This window comes from Paramacrobiotus metropolitanus, unplaced genomic scaffold (genome assembly GCF_019649055.1).
Source record: "Paramacrobiotus metropolitanus isolate TYO unplaced genomic scaffold, Prichtersi_v1.0 Parri_scaffold0000021, whole genome shotgun sequence".
Lineage (NCBI taxonomy): Eukaryota > Metazoa > Tardigrada > Eutardigrada > Parachela > Macrobiotidae > Paramacrobiotus > Paramacrobiotus metropolitanus.
This window is the reverse complement of record NW_026570241.1, coordinates 376,350-395,097: the sequence shown is the minus strand read 5'-3', so window position 1 is coordinate 395,097 and position 18,748 is coordinate 376,350. Positions and strand designations below refer to the sequence as shown.

Below are 18,748 nucleotides of genomic sequence, written 5' to 3'. Positions count from 1 at the left end.
TGTGCTCCATTCTGTTTATCTGCATCAAAGCAATGTACGTATTTCTACAATCATTAAGTTAAAATCTGGGATTGCATACATTTTAATACCTTTTGAAGCAAGACCAGCAGATCGTTACTGCGCCGCGAAATATCGGGAAAATTGACTGGGCGATTCCGGTTGGAAAGTTTCCAGCCCATAACTGGTTTGCTTTTATATGTACCAAAAACGATGGCCGTGCAGAAGCTCTGTAACCAAAACAGACTGCTTGACAAAAGTGCCAAAAGGGCGCGTTTTCGACTGGTTGTACTCGTGTCCAGCTGAAAACTGTAGGGAGTTCAAGAGATTCTTGTGAATTTTGGTCGGCGTAGATTCTCGATAGCAGAGAACGGCAGGATGCTATGAGTCGATTAGTTGGTACTTGCAGCTGGATCTGCCACCATGGATCGCGGAGAAGCTGATATTTGGCTTTGAGTTTGCTAAATCTAAATTAATAGAGCATTTCGTTATAAATATCTCGTTTTGTATAACTTGCAACGTGAACTACGTCTTGGTTTTGGTCGCAAAAACCTCACTGGGTCCTCTACCTGCGGTTGTAAATAGGGCGTGGTCAAACAAAAACTCAAAAGAGCAGAGTGCATGCGTCGCTCACACGTTATTATACGAGCCATAGTGCGCTTAAGCACTGTGTTAATTATTTACCCGTTTCCGAAGCCGGTTCTAGATAGTACGCAATATCTCCACACACCTACTAATGGTATCTACTGTAACATAACTTCGTCTTAACATTTTCCGTCTCGTCTTTCGTCTTAACATAACTTCGTCTTAACATTTATGTTAAGACGGAGTTATGTTACAGTGTTCCTGCATTTTCACGATTCCGTTTATAGACACAAAGTCAGTTTGGTACAGAGCTACAGAAGCATTTACGCTTTTGCGACACCAACGGCGACCAGAGCGAAACTGATTGGGAAACTGCTTTTGAGGTCGAAAATAATGCAGTACTCACGAAACCCATCCTATAATCTGGACGCCGACAGCCAGGCATAGACTTGTGGAAAGAGCTGTTAGCAAGTCCGAAGAACGGTCGTCTCCTAAAATTTGTGTAGAATATCAGACATAACTCTAGTCCATTTCTTCGTGAAATAAAGTTAAAGTTAAGTGCATGCAGTACATCTTTGAACTTCCCGAGAATTGTATTTTACTTGATGTAAGGCAGCGCAGCTTTTGATTTAGGTATCCACAATACGGTTCGTTGGAAGGAGGAAATGAGCTGTTTACCCACACGCGCGATTAATTGTGTCACTTCTATTAAAGCCCCAGTTTGGCCGAATTTGTACAACAACGGCTGTGCAAATACGAAAGGACGAATAAGTGTTTTCAGACAAGCGTGCTCTGCAAAAAGCGAGTGTACCTCGCGGCTCCCGTTAGGGTTAGCGAAACTCCCGTTAGCGAAACTGTTGAATAGATTGGAGTGTGGACTTACCTGGCTTGCTATTGGATACGTGTAATTGAAATCTTGCTTAGTTCGCTGGAGAAATTCCTTCCCAAGCTGCACCTTCACACTAGCGTTCTCAGTGCTCTCACTTGGATTCACAATTAAGACAGAGTGGAACGCTTGCAGGAACACCTAGACACAGAACAATATTTCTCCTAAAAATGTATTCAAAAATCTTTATCGCAAAGCGAAATGTGTCGCATCCAAGTCTAAAGGTTTTTCTTGCAGCAATGCTGCTTACCGGATCGTTTATATCGCCATTTCGCCAGGTTACTGGACAAAACAGGTTATTTTCTTCCATTATGTACACCTACAATGATCTTCCATCGCATCCGACAGAAAAGTGCGAAAAATATGATTTTTAGACAGTATGCATTAATACCACCTTACGTATTCTCCATTAGTCATGTTTAATAAATACGCAGCCAACTGCAAAAGATCACAACTTGTCGAAAAACAATAAAATGGCTGACAGCATGGGTTTTACCAAGAAGTCCCGCAAGGCCGGTTCGCCGCCAAAGTATAGTACCACTGACAAAATATATGAAGAATCAAAGGGTATAGTATAATTTTTAAAAAGAACAGGGTGTGCGAGTCAGTGGCATACCTCGGTTTGTTGCACGGATGCTTTGAAGAATCGGGCGAAATCCAGTGAAATTGCTTGCTTTTGTCTCTATGCTCCTCACAATGATAACAAGGTGTTAAATTATCCGCGAATTCTGAAGTGCAGTATCGGTGTGTGAGGCGACTCGGCGTGCGGTTTGTGGAGTTGAAAGTCACCGGCATGGCCGGAGGTGCGCAATTCCAGCTGAGAGTCTTACCTGCCGGTACAGACAGCTCACTGCCCGCACCCTCCGCCACTGCCCGATTTTTTCGCCCCCAAACAAACCCTCTTTGCGTAGAAATTCGGTCCGGTTAGGGTAGCAGTTTGGATATAACGCTCGACGCAGTCGCTCTTCATCTCCCGGCGCGCTGAATCATCTCCTTCGGTAGCTGTTGTGACGCAGCCTCGGTTGCCGCCCCGATGCGAAAGCTGTGTATGCTGATTCGCGCGCGGTCCGGGTGATCGTACAGCAGGGTCTTCAGGATCCGGTCGACAGTCGCACGTGTTAGGAACTTCCCGTTCTGGTAACAGAAGAAGGGAGTGGTGATGCCGCCCTGCTTGATCCGAAGGCGGTGGAAGTCCGCAATGGCGCGTACTGGGCAGATGGACCGATTGGTGGCGGTTAGCGTTATCTTTGTCCCTGTAGCGCTCTGATCGGTTTTGGTGCGTTTCAAGGAGACGACAGCAGTGTTGCCTGCAATCGTCACGTCTCGTAGGAGAAGGGTGGAGGTGGCGTCGAACGTGCAGCTAGACTTCGAAGCGATCTCGCTGATACGTAGGAATCCGAAAAACGCCACACAGAAGGCACACCAGATCATGATGGCTTCTTCGGCGTTGTCATGCGTCGTAAGGCGGGATTTTAGCAAGCGCATCGTGTTCAGCGTAATGGGCAGCCGCGTGTCGGGGTTCGGTCCGCGCAGTCTCTTGAAGCCGCTTACCGCGCGCACGACCAAGTCGTCGGCGGTAGGGTTAAGCAGACCGGCTTCCCGATGACTGTTGTGTATCGCTGCGAGGTATACTTTCATGGTTCGGTAGGCTGCGTTCTCCTCGTACAGGGAGGCTACGTACGCGGCAACAGTAGACGGGATGGCTGGCAGTGACGCAAAGCTATTGGCGGCGCAGAACTGTACGAAGCGGGTCATCGAGACCTTGTATGTGGCTCTGGAGGATCCGGAGATGTGGGCGCTGAGGAGCTGCTGCAGGGTACCGCTGCGCGATATGTTTCCTGCAGGCTGGGAAAGATGTCCGGATGGGGCGTAGGCGTGTTGAGTGCTGCCGGCGCGAGTGTTCTGAACCGAGACATCTGAAACCGAGATAGGGCGTCAGCTATACCGTTATCAACGCCCGGTACGTGCTTGAGCGTCAGCGTTAGGTTATTAGCGGCCGCCGCCCACGTCATTCTCCGCATTAGATCGAGCACACCCGGGCTGCTGGAGCGCAAGCGTGCCCATGCCTCCACAGCGCCGGCGTTGTCGGTGTGGAAGATAACTTTCTTCCGGCGCAACTTTTGCCGCCAAACAATAACGGCGAGCAGGATGGGAACCATTTCCATGTACTCGATTGAAGGGGAGACTTGCAACAGCCACTCCGGCCACCTGGATTGGAACCACTCGCCGTTGAGGTAGGCTCCCAAGCCCAGCGTGGCGGACGCGTCTGTGTAGAGGTGCAGCACATCGGAAGTGGTCCAATCTGGCTGTAGGAAGGAGGCCGTTCCGTTCCATTGGGGCAGGATGTCCCTCCACCAGTCGAGGTCGAGCCGGAAGTCCGTGTTGATGGACACACGAGGCCGCCCGTGGGATTCTGCCATTAAGCGTATCATTCCGCGGGTGAACAGCCGGCTGGAAGGTACGCATTTGGACGCGAATGTCAGGGTGCCGATGAGGCTCTGTAGCTCCGCGAGTGTGCAGGTGGTCTTGTCACGCCAGCTCTTGAGGGTGGTCAGGATTTCCGCCAGCTTGCCGGCTGGGAGGCTCAGCGTCTGCTCAAATGAGTCAAGTTAAATTCCCAGGAATGTCAGCCGGGTCGCGGGCCCTACGGTCTTGTCGACTGCTAGGGGAACCCCGAGCTCGCTGCACACTTCCTGCATGGAGACCATCAGTAACTCGCACTCTCCGCTCCCGGGTTTGCCAACGAACAGAAAGTCGTCGACGTAGTGGAGTAGCGAGCTGAGGAGGGCGCGTCTTTGTACGCACCAATGCACCGCCGTTGAAAAGAACTCGAAGATATAAGAGGCTGAGCGGCAGCCAAACGGTAATACTACGTCGAAGTAGTACTTACCGTCGAGCTGATATCCGAGGAGGTTCCAGTCTGCTTTCCTGACAGGGATCATTCGGAACGCGGACTTGATGTCCACTTGCCCATTGGCGCTCCCTTACCAGCGATCGTCAGCAGCTTTACTGAATCGTCAACAGAGCAGTACTGAAGAGGCATTTCCCGGCCGTCTATGTGGTCGTTCACGCTTAGTCCGGCTGGTTGCGACAAATCCAGGATCGTGCGGTGGCCTCCGTCCTTCTTTGGTCGGCATCCGAGTGCGTTTACCACGAAGAACGGCAGCGGAGGTCTTGGAGACGGTCCCACAGAGTGTCCTGCGGCAACTTCCTTCTGTATGCTCCGCTGCAGGGCGTCGTGGTGGATCCGTGCGGATAATGAATTCTTTGTATGACGTGCGAACTGAGGTCCTCTGTACCGGATATCGGCGCCAGTCCGTATGGTTGTGGTGGTGAAGCGACACAAACTGGCGTCGGGTTGATCGGCAAGCAATTTCTCAAACGCATCAGCACGCAGAGGCGTCTGAGCGTTTGCAGGCACTGCTATACTTTCAGCGAGACTCGGACTTGCACTGCGGTGCCCGATGGTCCTTGACGCGGCACTTTCCGCAAGCGTGCAAGCGTCCTTCGCTGCATGGGTCGCTACACCGGAACTGGTTCCAGTTGCGGCAGACTTCGCCCCCCACTTCTGGGGCAGGTCGAGAGGGCTGATTGTATCCGGCCTGTCCTTTCCGGGGATGCGGGCAGTGTGCGATGAAATGCCCCATCTCCCCGCAGTTGCGACATTTGTCCGTCGGGGCGGGATTCTTCTTGGTCCGTTGATCGCCGCCGCCGTCGCTTGCGCCCTCCTCCGGGGCGGCGTTCTAGATGTAATCTGCGTACGTGTCGTCGTGCTGGCGGGCCCACATGTCATATTCGCGCGGATGGCTCGTCATGAGGGACCGAAACTGCCGGTCGTATTCGAGCCAGTGGGCGGTCGGAACCCCCCGCTCGACATACGCCGCAATCAGGTTCTGATACTTGGCCAGGGCGGTTGCTACTTGTGGGGCTACCGTGACGCGGTTAGGCCAGGAAGACGGAGAATGCGCGAATCCAGGAAGGAAATGAATCAACCACTGATCTGGTCTCATTGGGCTTTAGAAGTACATTACCCTTTGAGTATACCAGTTTAGAGCCGCCGTGCTTGGGCCTTTCCACGCGGTTTTTGGGGAGCAGCCCGTCGAAGTCAACGTAGCGCGACGGGTCGAGCAGCCGTCTGCGGACGCGGCTGGGAACGGCTGGCAGGTGCTTCGTTTGAGCGCTGGACGTTTTTCCGGCTGACATCGACGCTGCTTGGCCGTCTCCCAGTCGCCGCCGATGAGGATGCGTGCCTAGGCGCTCGTGAACGGGGCGGCGGACCGGAGACCGACTGCGAGAAGACGATGAGCGGCTGCGGCTGCTGTGCTTACCTCTTCGGTGACGGCGTTCGCGAGATGAGCTGTCTACCCGGTAACGAACATTTCGTTTACCATCTGCCAGACATTCAATTTCCAGGCCAGCGTCTGCGGATGCTGGTGAAATTGTTCGAGGTTCCCCAGGTTTCTTGGCTGCTATCGGCGTCACGATGTCGATCAGCTGTTGTATCTGCTGGCTCTGGCGATCCACCAGCGTCTTCCAGTCGGGCTGTACTTGGTCCACGACGACCACTTCAGACCGGACGGCGGGAATGGGTGATTGTAATCGACGGCGCTTTCGACCGGGTCTCGTTTTTGGCTGCTCCGCGGTACTGCTGCTGGCGATATCCCGGGGAGAACGTGTTCTCCTGGGGCTTGCAGCGCGGCTGCATGGCGCGGTTTTCTTTTTCCCAGCCATAATTTTACCGGTGAGAGGATTTAATAGTCACTTCAACTCACTTGACTTGAGAAAAAGGGGAAGAAAATTGCGGGGAGCTCGAAATTAGCAAACAATTCTCAAGCTAGCAACAGGTAAAAGTCGTTATGAGAGATGAACAGCAAGAAGCGTTGTGCGCAGGCAACTGCACACGGCGCGAAACGGGTGCCGGAAAGTACAGGGATGAGAGTACAGGGAAACAAACGAATTCAGCGGTAATTTAACTACCGCTAATTCTTAACTGTAATTTTCTGGCTTTGGACAATATTTAGGAATGTTGATGCCAGCTAAGCATGAAACGGAGGAGAATTCTTGTCGGTAATCACAGTTATGGAAGTCCAGTTATACTTATTCAATATCTCCAGGAACAGTTCGGCAAATTCGTACAACAAAAAAGCGTTTGTGGATATCCGGGTTTTATAAAAATCGCGGTTGAGTATGTTAGAGCCAGGCGAGCCGCTATAGAATAAGAAGACTGTTTCCTTGGTAAGGAAATTTGCTCCTTTGCTTACGTTGATATCCATAACGTATCCCATTGAGTCAGAAAACAGGGAGTCTCCGTATTTTCAGCACATGCTGAAAAATCCATTCAAATTGATACATAACTTACAAGCGATGTCATTATGAAACTACAACCAAATGTAGATTACCTAGTATGTTATAAATGGTGAGTTCGCGATCATTCCTTTTGCGATAATGCCAGTCAGATAACATCGCAGTTGCATTGCTAGCCACTTCAATACATCCTTGTTGTCCAATAAAGTGCAAACGAAAATAAAGCGTCCCATTATACTTCCTGTTGCTCAGCGGCTATGATAAAGGCCGGCCCAACATACGGCAGATCCTGAAACCCTTGAGTGGAGTTATCACCTATTACTACCAAGCTGACATTCAGCACGGCACTCTGAAGACTATTGTCAGTATGGGACGATAGCAGCGGTCGGGGACCCACAAAGTCCACAATAACAACAAAGATCAAAAATAAAACTAAGCTAGACATGATTGGTTGTTAAAAAGGACGTCCACCTTTTCCGTACTTTGTTGTAACCAAATACAGCCGTAGCCTGTAGGAACACGCATCCGAAACTAAAGCGGTTTAAAGTCTAATTAAAATCGGTTAAATCAGCCAAAATGGAAGCGTCTTTTACCAAGGCGACATAAATTCCCACCATGTGCCGGCTGTGCGTGACGTTGCTGTTGTCATTCTAGGAAGAACCATGAATGGATGACATTAGAACCTATACAGATGGATCCACAGAAAGAAACAAAGAGCAGGTCATAATGTCGGTCTTTCGAATTACGAGGAGTCGATGACAGTACCAACCTTATGAGTCAGCGACTGTGGGGGATGAATACAGCTTTGCTGCAAACAATCGTTCGTGCAGGCCCACGAAATCCACTGGGCACTGCAATACGCCCCCAGGGGATTTCATAGAATATTCATTTGTAAAATTTCAGGTAGCTACCATTTTGATGAGCTTTAATCCCGCGGTAATGATAATTCTCCCAGTACCAGCAAAACTTAAGGTTTGTAATTCGTAAACGTAACAGAAAACCATTTGCGAAAAAAATAATTATTAATAATTTAATAGCCTTAACGTTAAGCACTCTAAGCAGGGCGCAATCCGAGGGAAACCGAGAAACGGCTGAAAAAGGCGCCGATGGGGGAATCGAACCCCGGCTACGTCGTTAGATCCGCGTAGGCAGTACCACTGCACCACGGCGCAATACGTTGAAATCCTGTGAAAGACTTTATCGCTGTACGTGAGCCGCTTCTCCGCTCACAGCACTAATTCACAACGAACGTTGTTCATGTACTGCTCAAACATCTGCCAGTTACAAGACTGAAGCACTAATGGTATCGAAACTTTAATAGACGAAATTACCAAAAAAGCAAAATACACAAAATGGAACCAAAAAGCATTTCGCTCAAGTCACCGCCCATTACAGCAATGCGAGTTGTCACAGGAAGCTCATCCAGTACAAGAAAATGAATATTTGCAAGCGCTTCGCCTGACTTAATAGGAGCTGTCGGTCTTCATAGCCGCCAGGACTTGCTGGTACCCGGTTATGTGGTTCTGCATACAGTCGGTCGGCGCCACCATCGGGCACAATGGTTTATCAGCGGTGTGAAGAATAAGCGGGACATCTTTGGCGGCACTGCATCCGTATTTATTCAGATAACGATCCTCCACCGCATCCAGGGCATCTTTTTCCGTCTGGGACAGCTGCAGCGGATTGGTCCGGATAAAGTGTACCACGACTGGCGCATCACAGATGCCGGTCTGCAGATTTTGTGCCCCGCATCCGTAGAAGAAGAGCTGTGTGGAGTCGACAAGCAGAAACGTTGATGAGTAGGGTTCTGCAAAGATAATAGGCTGCTAGGGGAATTGATAATAAAATTTATGAAACCTAACTTATAAAACGTTGTTTTGTATTAGTGCATATAATTACTATACATATTCTTGAGTCTTACGTATAGCGCCTGCGGTAGTGTAGGGAAGGATCAAACCCGTTATGAGACCGGTGGTTTGGATTTCACCGACAAAGAAACCAGTGACGCACTGAGAAGAAGTGGCGTTAGCATAGTTAACATATTCCGCCCAGTACGTGTGAGCTGAAGCGTTGATCAGGGGTGACGCGGACAAACCGACATCATGCCAAGCGCCTTGTTGGTTCACTGGGCTGGCTTCAGGTGGGAAAATTCTTCGATAGACAAAAAATGTTCCGTCAATCTGTCAAAATTCAGATAAGTCGCTGACTCTATATGTTCATACGTATATTGTTATCTGTCAAATTTACCACGTATTGGGACTCAGATGCGAATTGTGCCTAGGTCATAACGCTCGAGCGCGCAGCAACTCACACATGACCTCTATGGTGTTTGTGTAGAAGTGCGTATCTATTTACTGCTGCTAATTTTACTGCTAATTTTTTAAACCTTATACGTAATAAATTGCAGCATCACATTTTGGGTTATTACCTGCTTAAGGTCGATTTGACCTTGAGATGGGATTGTATTTGGCCATTTGCATCCCGAGAGCGTCGTGCCGGTATTGCTTCCATAGGATGATGGGCTGGTGGATGCTGCTGAACCTGTATTAATTATATTTATTTATGCAAGTGTGGGCGGTTGAAACTGCGTGCAGAAATACAGCATTCTGATATTAGATTTGAATGGATGACAGCCCCAAGAATTTTCTCTCACAAATGCGTCTCACAAAATACGTATTATACCTCAGCGTCATTATTACAAATTCTCCAAAACGTTTTGTCATAATTATTTTCTTAACACTTCGTAAGTACCAGTAGGGTTGACGAGGGTGTTCTTCATTCCCTGGATATCTAAGGCCACACAGTTCGGCGGGTCGATAGCAGCGCAAGTTCCTTTTGCTCCATATGTTTCCTTCGGTATATTTTGCACGGATACACAATATTTCGAAAAAGCGGAATTGATTATATTGTCAAAACTGTCCATATCCGCTGCCGATAGCTGGTCTGGCCGCTTCCGCGTTTGAGCGATGATGGTGGGCGTGGCACAATGGACGCCATCCGTTTGTGACTTACTGCAGCCATACGTCACCAAAAGGTTTTGGTAGTCGTGATACAGCACGACAAAATCCGTTGGGCCTGAAAAACCATGCAGCCATAACGACTTAACATAAATGTACATATAAGGATGTGATGAGCAGCAATAAAACTAAAATATAGAAAACGATTAATATAAAATAAATTGTTTAAGGTTTGATCCATGCAGGTTAGTTATGCTACGTATACCGACTATTTATTATTAATTTTTTTAATGCTGTTTAAGGTAAAAACGTTTAAAGTTTAGTTTGTTCTTGGCAAAAAACACCTGCTCTATAAGTAAAACTCGCACTATCTGTAGTGATATTAAAGGTCAAACCGTTGATAATTAAATACCACCCTTGCGTCACGAATAAAATATGGTCCTTACGCCTTATGTAATTATCATCCGATCCACCCAAGTCACCAATCTGCTGTCCTTTGCCGGCGTAAGTCCCGGTCCAGAACTGGTGCGGACAGGACGTGGTGGCTGTGTCGGAAAATATCTGCCACCACTGCAGATATGCCGGTTCACTCGTCACAGGGTCGGGATACGGTGCCACGCTGGTGATTTGTATCTGTGCTGCACTGGGATAACTGCCACCCATTTTTCTATACACGTACCATACGCCATCAGCCTACAAAAAAACAAAATGTATCTACAATCCGCATAATAGGATCCATGTTTGCAATAACGTAAACTGCGACAGTATATAATTGCCGCAATATACGGTTTCTTAATTCAGTAAACTATTTTCTTGTACACTGACTTGTTGAGGAGAATCGCCGCCGTTTCCGAGCAGGACCGTGGGAAGAGCTGGCGAACATTGCTGAGCGGAGGTGTTGATGATTATACAGACTATTAAAGTACGAATCCCTTATATCGCAATGCAGAAACATAAATTACGTACGATTATTTCACCAATTAATTCTTTCTTACCGGAAGAAAAAACGATAAAAGTCAGAATCATTTTTAAATTTTTAAAAACGAAGTAAATTATTAACCGTCAAACTTTGAAATTTGATAGTAACGGCAGTGTTATCAAGCTGTAGCCGAAACGTCTGAACTGCTAACAAAATTTACAGTATTGAATTAATAATTCGACACGAGAATTTAGTTGTACGTATGAGAAGAGTAACCATGTCAAAACTTGCCTGAAGAATCAATATAACCATAATTAAGTACCTGTCATGATAAACTTAATTTCTTTGTTTACTGCATAGTACATGTACAAAAGTGGCTTGCTTTATTAATTTTGCGGTTGTTCACCTTCGTGGTACTCCGTGTACATGTAAGTAATGTATCACGTTTTCTTTACCATTAGGTGACAGCGAGTATAAGCCGGTTGGTGATAGCGAGTATAAGCCGGCCGTATTTCTGTTGTTGGGCGGCAATTCACTCATTTTTAAATATGCCATTTTTGCGTTTAGTCAGCTGGCTAGATATGGGAATCAGTCCCACGTACGTAGTAGTGTATCGCTTAAATTACGGTGTGATATTTAGAGGTTAATTTAAAAGGTGTAACGTTTGGATGACGAAAAATGTTTGTCTACAGATCACAAAAATATTACTACAAGTATATATTATCGGCTCCAATTCTATACCGACTCCGGTCGTGGTATTGCACGAGTATATTATTGTTTTGCACAAGGTTGCAGCAAGGGAGCCGTAGTACTGATGGTATAAAATATGAAGACAATTAATTGTGTTATTTTATAGTTAAATTGTAAATTATTTTGAAACACTACATTTTATGGAATACTGTTAATTTCAAAACTTCCGTTAAATATCTGTCGCAGCAAAAAATGTTGTCGAAAGTGAATTATATACTGTAGGTTATATATTCTAATCCTGCAATTTTTACTGCATCTAAAATATGTAAGTCAAAAGAAATAACAAAACTGACAAATTCAAGCCCACAAATAGGTAAGATATTAGCAAAAATGTTTTCCAAAAAGTCTAGAAATATGCTGTGGGTCTTGCACAGACCGTAGGTTTGTATAAACAGGGTCTGTTGGACAGTTTCTGAAGGCAGCATGACCACAGTACAAGTGCCGTAGCATATCGTTATGGCAGTAAACTTCCACACTTTGTCGCCCGGCCAGCATATCTATGTTAAAACTTTTCTGGGCTGTACAAAAATTGGAATATCGTTTTATTGCGCATCAATAAGAATAACCGCTGCCCGCGTTCATGGACGCTAGGACTTGTTGGTATCCTGTGATGTGATTTTGCATGCAATCTGTCGGTGGTGTCATCGGGCACAGCGGCTTGTCCGATGTATGAAAAATCAACGGAACATCTTTGGCAGCGCTGCATCCGTATTGACTCAGGAAGCGATCCTCTAGGGCGTCCAAGGCATCTTTCTCAGTCTGGGTCATTTGCAACGGGTTGGCCTTAGTGCAGTGCGCAACAACCGGCGCATCGCAGATGCCGGTCTGCAGATTCTGCGCGCCGCAACCGTAAAACAAGAGCTGCGTGGTGTCAGCATACAAAAACATCGCGGTGAGAGGCTCTGCAAGAATCGCATTAAAAAAATTATGTTTTCGTAGCAGCTGTAGCATCAGATTTGTGCAGTTCCTTTCGCCGAATTTCGTTAAAGTCGATAACGTAGTGCCTGTAATCGTTGGCAGTGCTTTTACTGACAAAGGTCGCACAAAACAAGAAGTGCTAGTTCGGCTTACGCGGAGCTCCATCAGCTGTGTACGGGATGACGAGTCCGGTTAAAAGCCCGGTATCTTGAATCTGTCCCACAAATAAACCGTTGACACATTGGCTAGAATTAGCACTGGCATAGTTAGCGTATTCGGCCCAGATAGTGCGAGCTGTAGCATTGATCAGAGGAGAAGCGGAGGCTCCCACATCGTGGAAATCAACTTGTTGATTTACTGGACTTGCTTCGGGTGCAAACATTCTTCGCCATATATAGAACCTCCCGTCCATCTAAGGAACATTGTGAAAAATAAAAAGGCGCTAGGTATTACCAAAAAATGGCCTCAAATCGATAACCGGCATCTTTTGGTAAACGATTTTAACCAGAACAACTAAATTTATTAAACATAATGACTGCAGTCAAAGTATTACCAGCTTGTTGTTCACTACGCCTTGTGAGGGAAACGCATTTGGCCATTTACAGCCCGTAGTCGTCGGAGTATTGCTCCCATAGTTTGGCGAACTCGTGGTTGCCGGTGGACCTAGCCAACATATACATAATATATTCACTGTGTACTTGCAAAACGTTCGATTTAATTCAAAGTAAGTATCTGTGTGACAACTCATCATGGCCAAAAGCGTGGTTTTAAATATTTTTACAGTACTTGTGGCGTTTATTATGGTGTTCTTCATTCCTTGAATATCCTGAGCAACGCAGAACGGCGGGTCGATCGCAGTGCAGGTGCCCTTTGGCCCATATACGTCCTTCGGTATAGTCTGCACCGTCACGCAGTATTTGGAGAAGACGGAGTTGATAATGCTATCAAAATTGTCCATTTCCGATGCCGACAGTTGGTCTGGACGTTTTCGGGTTTGAGCTATGATGGTGGCTGTGGCACAGTGGACATTATCCGCTTGGGACTTACTGCACCCGTAAGTCACCATAAGGTTCTGATAATCATGATACAAGACCACGAAATCAGTTGGACCTGCATAATTCAATATTCTTCTGGTTAGCCACATTCTGTTAAATTTGCTGTATTTACTGCGATCTGGAGTACGAAGTATACCTAAACTACTACAACGAACGTACGCATAATATAGTTATCATCAGATCCACCCAGATCACCGATTTGCATCCCCCCATTCGTATACGACCCTGTCCAGAACTGATGTTGACACGGTGCACCGGCTGTATCAGAAACGATCTGCCACCATTGCAGATATCCTGGTTGACTGGTGACCGGATCGGGATACGGCGCCACGCTGGTGATTTGAATCTGCGCTGCTGTGGAATAGTTTCCTCCCATTTTTCGGTAGACATACCAAACACCATCAGCCTAAAGAGCATGCTCGGCAGTTCATTGTTTGACAGCCAATTAAAAGCATTCGAAAAAATCGAAATCAAATAACAGCGTTCTGCTGAGAGTTGCCGATATGTAAATGAGACAACTACCTAAGTAGGTCTAAGCCTGTTCACGTTTTTGAGACCTGTTTAGGTGTGTCCCCGCCTACGCCTTGTAGAGTGGTTGGAAGGGACGGAGAACATTGTTGAGCTGAATTTGCGACGATGCCCAATGCAGCTGAAAACAAACATACCCATTGTAGAACCGTTTCTAAATACAGCCTTTATGGCAACTCTTACCAAAGTAGAAGAGAAAGGTGAGAATCATGTCGATTTAGTAAAATTTATTATGTGAAATGCGAATTTGTGCTTGACAGAATTTACTGTATTAATTACAGTCGCGCTTTCGAGAAAGATACTGTACGTACATCATGAACGCGCACAATGAGGTCTGGCGTATCTATAGATGCCGCAGTCTGGCGAGCGTTAACCTCGTACGGTAAAAATATGCGAGGCAGGAAGGCGCTTTTGCCTTGAAGGCATTCTTACTGTTCTCCAGCACCATCATAACTTTCGTACAGAGTTTTTCAACTCGTTAATACTTACGCCGGACAGTGCAAGCAAAGGCACCAAGTGTACAATACAGCACCAAACAAGCTGGAAGTACGCGTAACAGCTCATTGGCTGCTACACTAAAATAAAATTACTGTATATACTGTAAATAAACAATGTATTTACTGTAAATGTAATGCTATGCAGTAATTGTAGCGCAAAATGTGCTATTGTAATAATGTTGATCAAAGACAATGGTAAGTTACAATGCCGTACTGGTTAACCTTGCATCCACTTTGAAACTAAAGATGGATTTATTGCTGTTCCTGTATGCAAATTTAACATGCCAGAAATCAAAATATCTGTCTCACTTCAACTTTACACGGCGTTGTGTTAATGGTTCGCGACTTAATTTTTGTATTGTAAATCTGTTCTCCGAGCTTATACTTCAGATTGTTCGATGAACCATTCGAACGACGGAATCTGTATGCTGATTCCCGTGTCGCATACCTAACCTTGGGAATGCCCAATGAAAGACCGAGGCCACAGTTCAGACTAACCCGTTCTAACATCTTTTTCATATTCTAAAGCGTTCAGTACGCTTTCTTACCAAGTTCCGGAAAGGTGCCGGTGCTGCGGTCTATCAATCGAAAGAGGAAGTACCGTACATCAACATCACCTCGGCCGCAATACCGCTTACAGTATCTCGTCACTGTCTCCCATTGCCTGCATTAATAGATAGCAGCGCAATCGTTCTACGTGTGCAGGGTTAGCAATCATGGGACGATTCCTGCAGTTTGCAAAGTCGTCCCGCGTATCGCGCTCCTCCTGTTATTTTACTATGGAGCCGCAATAACGATACCAATATAATTGCGCTGAGCCTTGTTCCTAATTGAACGAAAATAAGTACAGTCTGTAATGTGTGGGATCGGCTTTTGCAGTAGCTCAGTTTCTCACAGAATGTACAGTAATAAACGGTTAAAGTACTTGATTGACGATTATATCGCTTGCCTAGAAATGAACTTTTATTAATACCATCAGACAAGAGTATAGGTTTTGAACTTTTAAAGCATGGCCGGTGCTACAAGTGGTGTTGAATGCGCCGTTGATTCCAAGAGCAACGTTTCACAATTTTACAACGAAGCTTTTGGAAGATGCAGTAGATGCTGTTCGGATGCGATCACATTTGCACAGAAAAACAAAGTAGTCGGTAGGGTAATTTTAATCGTGACAGCGTATAAACGAGTGAAACCTTCAAAGGTCAATAAAAATGCAGTACTCTGGCATTTTGAACAACATTCCACTTCAGCACCGCATGGCGACAAAAAATTATTACTAAGAGATTTAACATACAGTACTTCTTATCTCACGGTTAGCCGTGATCGCAGTTCGCGAAAGAAAATAACCACGCCATGTCTCATGGCAGTCTCTATAAAGACCTCAAAGTTATCACCCATTTAGGATCAACCATTTAGGAAGGTCAGAACTTGCTCATATCCTGTGATGTGATTCTGCATGCAGTCGGTCGCAGGTATCGCTTTACATAACGGCTTGTCCGCTGTGTGAGAAATCAGCGTAACATCCTTAGCAGCACTGCAGCCGTATTGATTAAGGAAGCGATCTTCCACAGCGTCCAGAGCAGCTTTATCAGCCTGAGATAGCTGCAACGGATTGGTCCGAATAAGGTGCACAAATATTGGCTAATCACAGACACCGGTCTGCAGATTTTGCGAACCACATCCATAGAACAAGTTTTGGGTGGCGTCCACAACCAGGTACATGTTCGAATACGGTTCTGTAAATAAACTAATGGAAGGTAACTAAATCAATGTTGTTGTTAATAGAATTAACAATAACATTGAAATGTAGCTGTGAGAATAATTTTGGCGTACGTGGTGCGGTGGTATATGGCAGGATCAGACCGAATGTGAAGCCGGTGCCCTGGATTTGCCCCACGAAGAAACCGTGCACGCAGTCGTATGAGCTAAAGTCGTGATAACTGGAGTATTCCGCCCAGAACGTCTGTGCTGAAGCGTTAATCAGAGGAGAAGCGGATGGTCCCACGATGTGAAAGTCAGCCATCATATTCACTGGATTTGGTTCAATGGAGAAAACTCGTCGATAGACAAAGAAAGTCCCATTGACCTAACCAACCATTTTACTGTGCAGAAATGCAGAAAAATACTATTTGTTACTTTTAGTACTAACGGCTTTATGTGGTCTGGCATTAGGCAGTGAATTTGTTAAGCTACGAAGTACCATTTTACCAAACTATTGTCAATTTGACCCGGGGAAGGCATCGAATTCGGCCATTTACACCCTGACGTCGTAACAGTACTTCCACTTCCAGATGGCGCAGTGGTTGCCGTTGAAGCTAGACGTTAAAATAAAAAAAATGGACTACTGTTTTATTTTCATAAGGCAGTTTCGAGTACAGTAAGCCTTGCAAATTCATAGCAACTTGGGTCTTGGCTTACTTGTGGTGTTTCTAATGGTGTTCCTCATTCCTTGAGTATCCTGCCCAATGCAAAACGGTGGTTCCATAGCAGCACAAGAGCCCTTTGGTCCGTATACATCTTTTGGTACATTCTGCACTGTAACGCAGTATTTGGAGAATGCGGAATTGATGATGCTGTCCAAATTATCCATTTCGGACGTTGATAACTGGTCTGGTCGCTTGCGAGTTTGAGCGACGATGGTGCGCGTGGCGCAATGGACACCGTCCGCCTGTGGCTTGCTGCATCCATAGCTTATCATAAGGTTCTGGTAATCGTGGTACATAACCACGAAATCCGTTGGACCTACGGCATTCTCCCGGTTATGACTGACAAAACGTTACGTACCATTCACCATATGTACTGTCATCTACATAATGCTTGAGTCTACTGTTTGTCATTTCAAGCTCACGCATAATGTAATTGTCATCCGATCCGCCCAAGTCACCGATTTGTAGTCCGCCCGTGGTGTATGATTCTGTCCAAAACTGATGCAAACAAGGTGTGGCGGATGTATCTGGGAAGATCTGCCACCATTGGAGATATCCTGGCTGACTCGTGACTGGATCGGGATAAGGCGCTACGCTAGTGATTTGAATTTGTGCTGCGGTGGAATAATTTCTACCCATTTGGCGATACGTGTACCATACACCGTCAGCCTAGAAATGTGTGTACAGTTTTACATGATGTATGCGTAATAGTACTGAACACTCAAGTAAAGTAGCACAATCTTTGGCACTATCTTCGGACAACGTTTTTCTTAATTCCTGCAAACCTGTAGAGGATTGTCTCCGCCTAAGCCTTGCAGAGTTGTGGGGAGAGACGGTGAGCACTGCTGAGCCACATTTCTTGTAATGCATAATGCAACTAAATAACGTTAAAATAAAATGCTGAATTTTCCTAATTTCGTAATTGTACGGGTGTTCGTACGGAAACAAAGGGTTCTAGAAGTTATCTTACCGATGCTCAAAAATGTTATCAGAAGACCCATTTTTGAAACGAAAAGATATGTGCATGTACCCTTGAAGTCTGCAGTCAACAGCCAAAAGAGAGCTACTTCGAGTATTTATACGAGTACTTCTAGTGTATATATATTCAATGCAGTGAAAGTAATTAGCTGTTCCTGTGGATCAGCGCCAGCAGTGCGAAGCACTTGTAATTTCTACTATTAATATGTATTCGGATTAGTAACGCAAACGTTGACAAGAACATGACAGCGATGCACGAGCATTGACTTTGCAGAATCTGTTTCAAAACCAGAAACATGCCATGAACTCGTAGACATGACGAACTTACGAGCGTGCAATAGCGCTGTTTCACGTTCGTCATAAATTTTGAAGTACGATATATTGCAAACTAAGGCGAATTGTGACGAATCATAACGGTTTCGCACCATTGGAAACCAAAGACCGGTAAAATTTCCGATTTTGTCCGATTTACAGCTTTCATGAGAATCAGACAGTGTGCGAACGTGCGGCATATTCGCCGTAATCGCACCGAACCGGGTATATCGAGAGATTCCGCAAAAAAAATAAAAGTAAATTAAAACACACAAACACGAACCTGGTGATCAGCTGATTATGTCATTATGTGCAGTTCACAACAAATTCGACCAAGATTGTTCTTTTGTAGTTTGTTAGTGAAAAATGATAAGAACTAGTTGTGAGTAATTTGTACCGATACGGCGATACATGATATTTTAGTGCATCTCACAATCAACGATCAGGCAGTTTCTTCGTACCGTAATTGGATCGTGTATAGTACTGTATATGTGCATATAAGAGGATTTCTATGGGCAACGATACGTGTGTAAAGTTTCATAACGACCAACATAAAAAGGAAATCCAGCGCACGAGCACTCTGGTTGAATACAAACTAAGACGCCCGCGGACTATATGGGGGAAATAAAAGGAATTTAA

General features: G+C 45.8%; 3 protein-coding genes and 2 long non-coding RNA genes across 5 annotated transcripts; all 5 read right to left on the bottom strand.

The window, feature by feature from the left end:
• Nucleotides 1–1,010: 1,010 nt before the first annotated feature.
• On the bottom strand, nt 1,011–1,907 carry LOC129586631 (uncharacterized). Its single transcript, XR_008690161.1, has 5 exons — nt 1,868–1,907; nt 1,719–1,787; nt 1,466–1,609; nt 1,185–1,327; nt 1,011–1,073 (listed from the first exon to the last, which is right to left on the bottom strand). It is a non-coding gene; the product is annotated as an uncharacterized LOC129586631 (long non-coding RNA).
• A 4,672-nt stretch (nt 1,908–6,579) lies between these two features.
• Nucleotides 6,580–7,002, bottom strand: LOC129586653 (uncharacterized). The gene is made up of 3 exons (XR_008690167.1): nt 6,868–7,002; nt 6,730–6,793; nt 6,580–6,676 (listed from the first exon to the last, which is right to left on the bottom strand). It is a non-coding gene; the product is annotated as an uncharacterized LOC129586653 (long non-coding RNA).
• Nucleotides 7,003–8,110: 1,108 nt separating this feature from the next.
• On the bottom strand, nt 8,111–10,860 carry LOC129586627 (uncharacterized). Its single transcript, XM_055479956.1, has 7 exons — nt 10,725–10,860; nt 10,555–10,643; nt 10,176–10,422; nt 9,524–9,847; nt 9,201–9,313; nt 8,694–8,952; nt 8,111–8,579 (listed from the first exon to the last, which is right to left on the bottom strand). Exons 1-7 carry the CDS (start codon nt 10,753–10,755, stop codon nt 8,236–8,238), a joined length of 1,407 nt encoding a protein of 468 aa, XP_055335931.1. The 5' UTR covers nt 10,756–10,860; the 3' UTR covers nt 8,111–8,235.
• Nucleotides 10,861–11,676: 816 nt separating this feature from the next.
• On the bottom strand, nt 11,677–14,211 carry LOC129586620 (uncharacterized). Its single transcript, XM_055479948.1, has 7 exons — nt 14,083–14,211; nt 13,929–14,020; nt 13,531–13,777; nt 13,103–13,426; nt 12,870–12,979; nt 12,470–12,728; nt 11,677–12,300 (listed from the first exon to the last, which is right to left on the bottom strand). The coding sequence occupies exons 1-7, from the start codon at nt 14,108–14,110 to the stop codon at nt 11,951–11,953; spliced, it is 1,410 nt and encodes a 469-aa protein (XP_055335923.1). The 5' UTR covers nt 14,111–14,211; the 3' UTR covers nt 11,677–11,950.
• A 1,355-nt stretch (nt 14,212–15,566) lies between these two features.
• Nucleotides 15,567–17,877, bottom strand: LOC129586634 (uncharacterized). Its single transcript, XM_055479959.1, has 7 exons — nt 17,790–17,877; nt 17,605–17,696; nt 17,242–17,488; nt 16,812–17,135; nt 16,602–16,708; nt 16,227–16,479; nt 15,567–16,129 (listed from the first exon to the last, which is right to left on the bottom strand). Exons 1-7 carry the CDS (start codon nt 17,818–17,820, stop codon nt 16,035–16,037), a joined length of 1,149 nt encoding a protein of 382 aa, XP_055335934.1. The 5' UTR covers nt 17,821–17,877; the 3' UTR covers nt 15,567–16,034.
• Between the last annotated feature and the right edge of the window lie 871 nt (nt 17,878–18,748).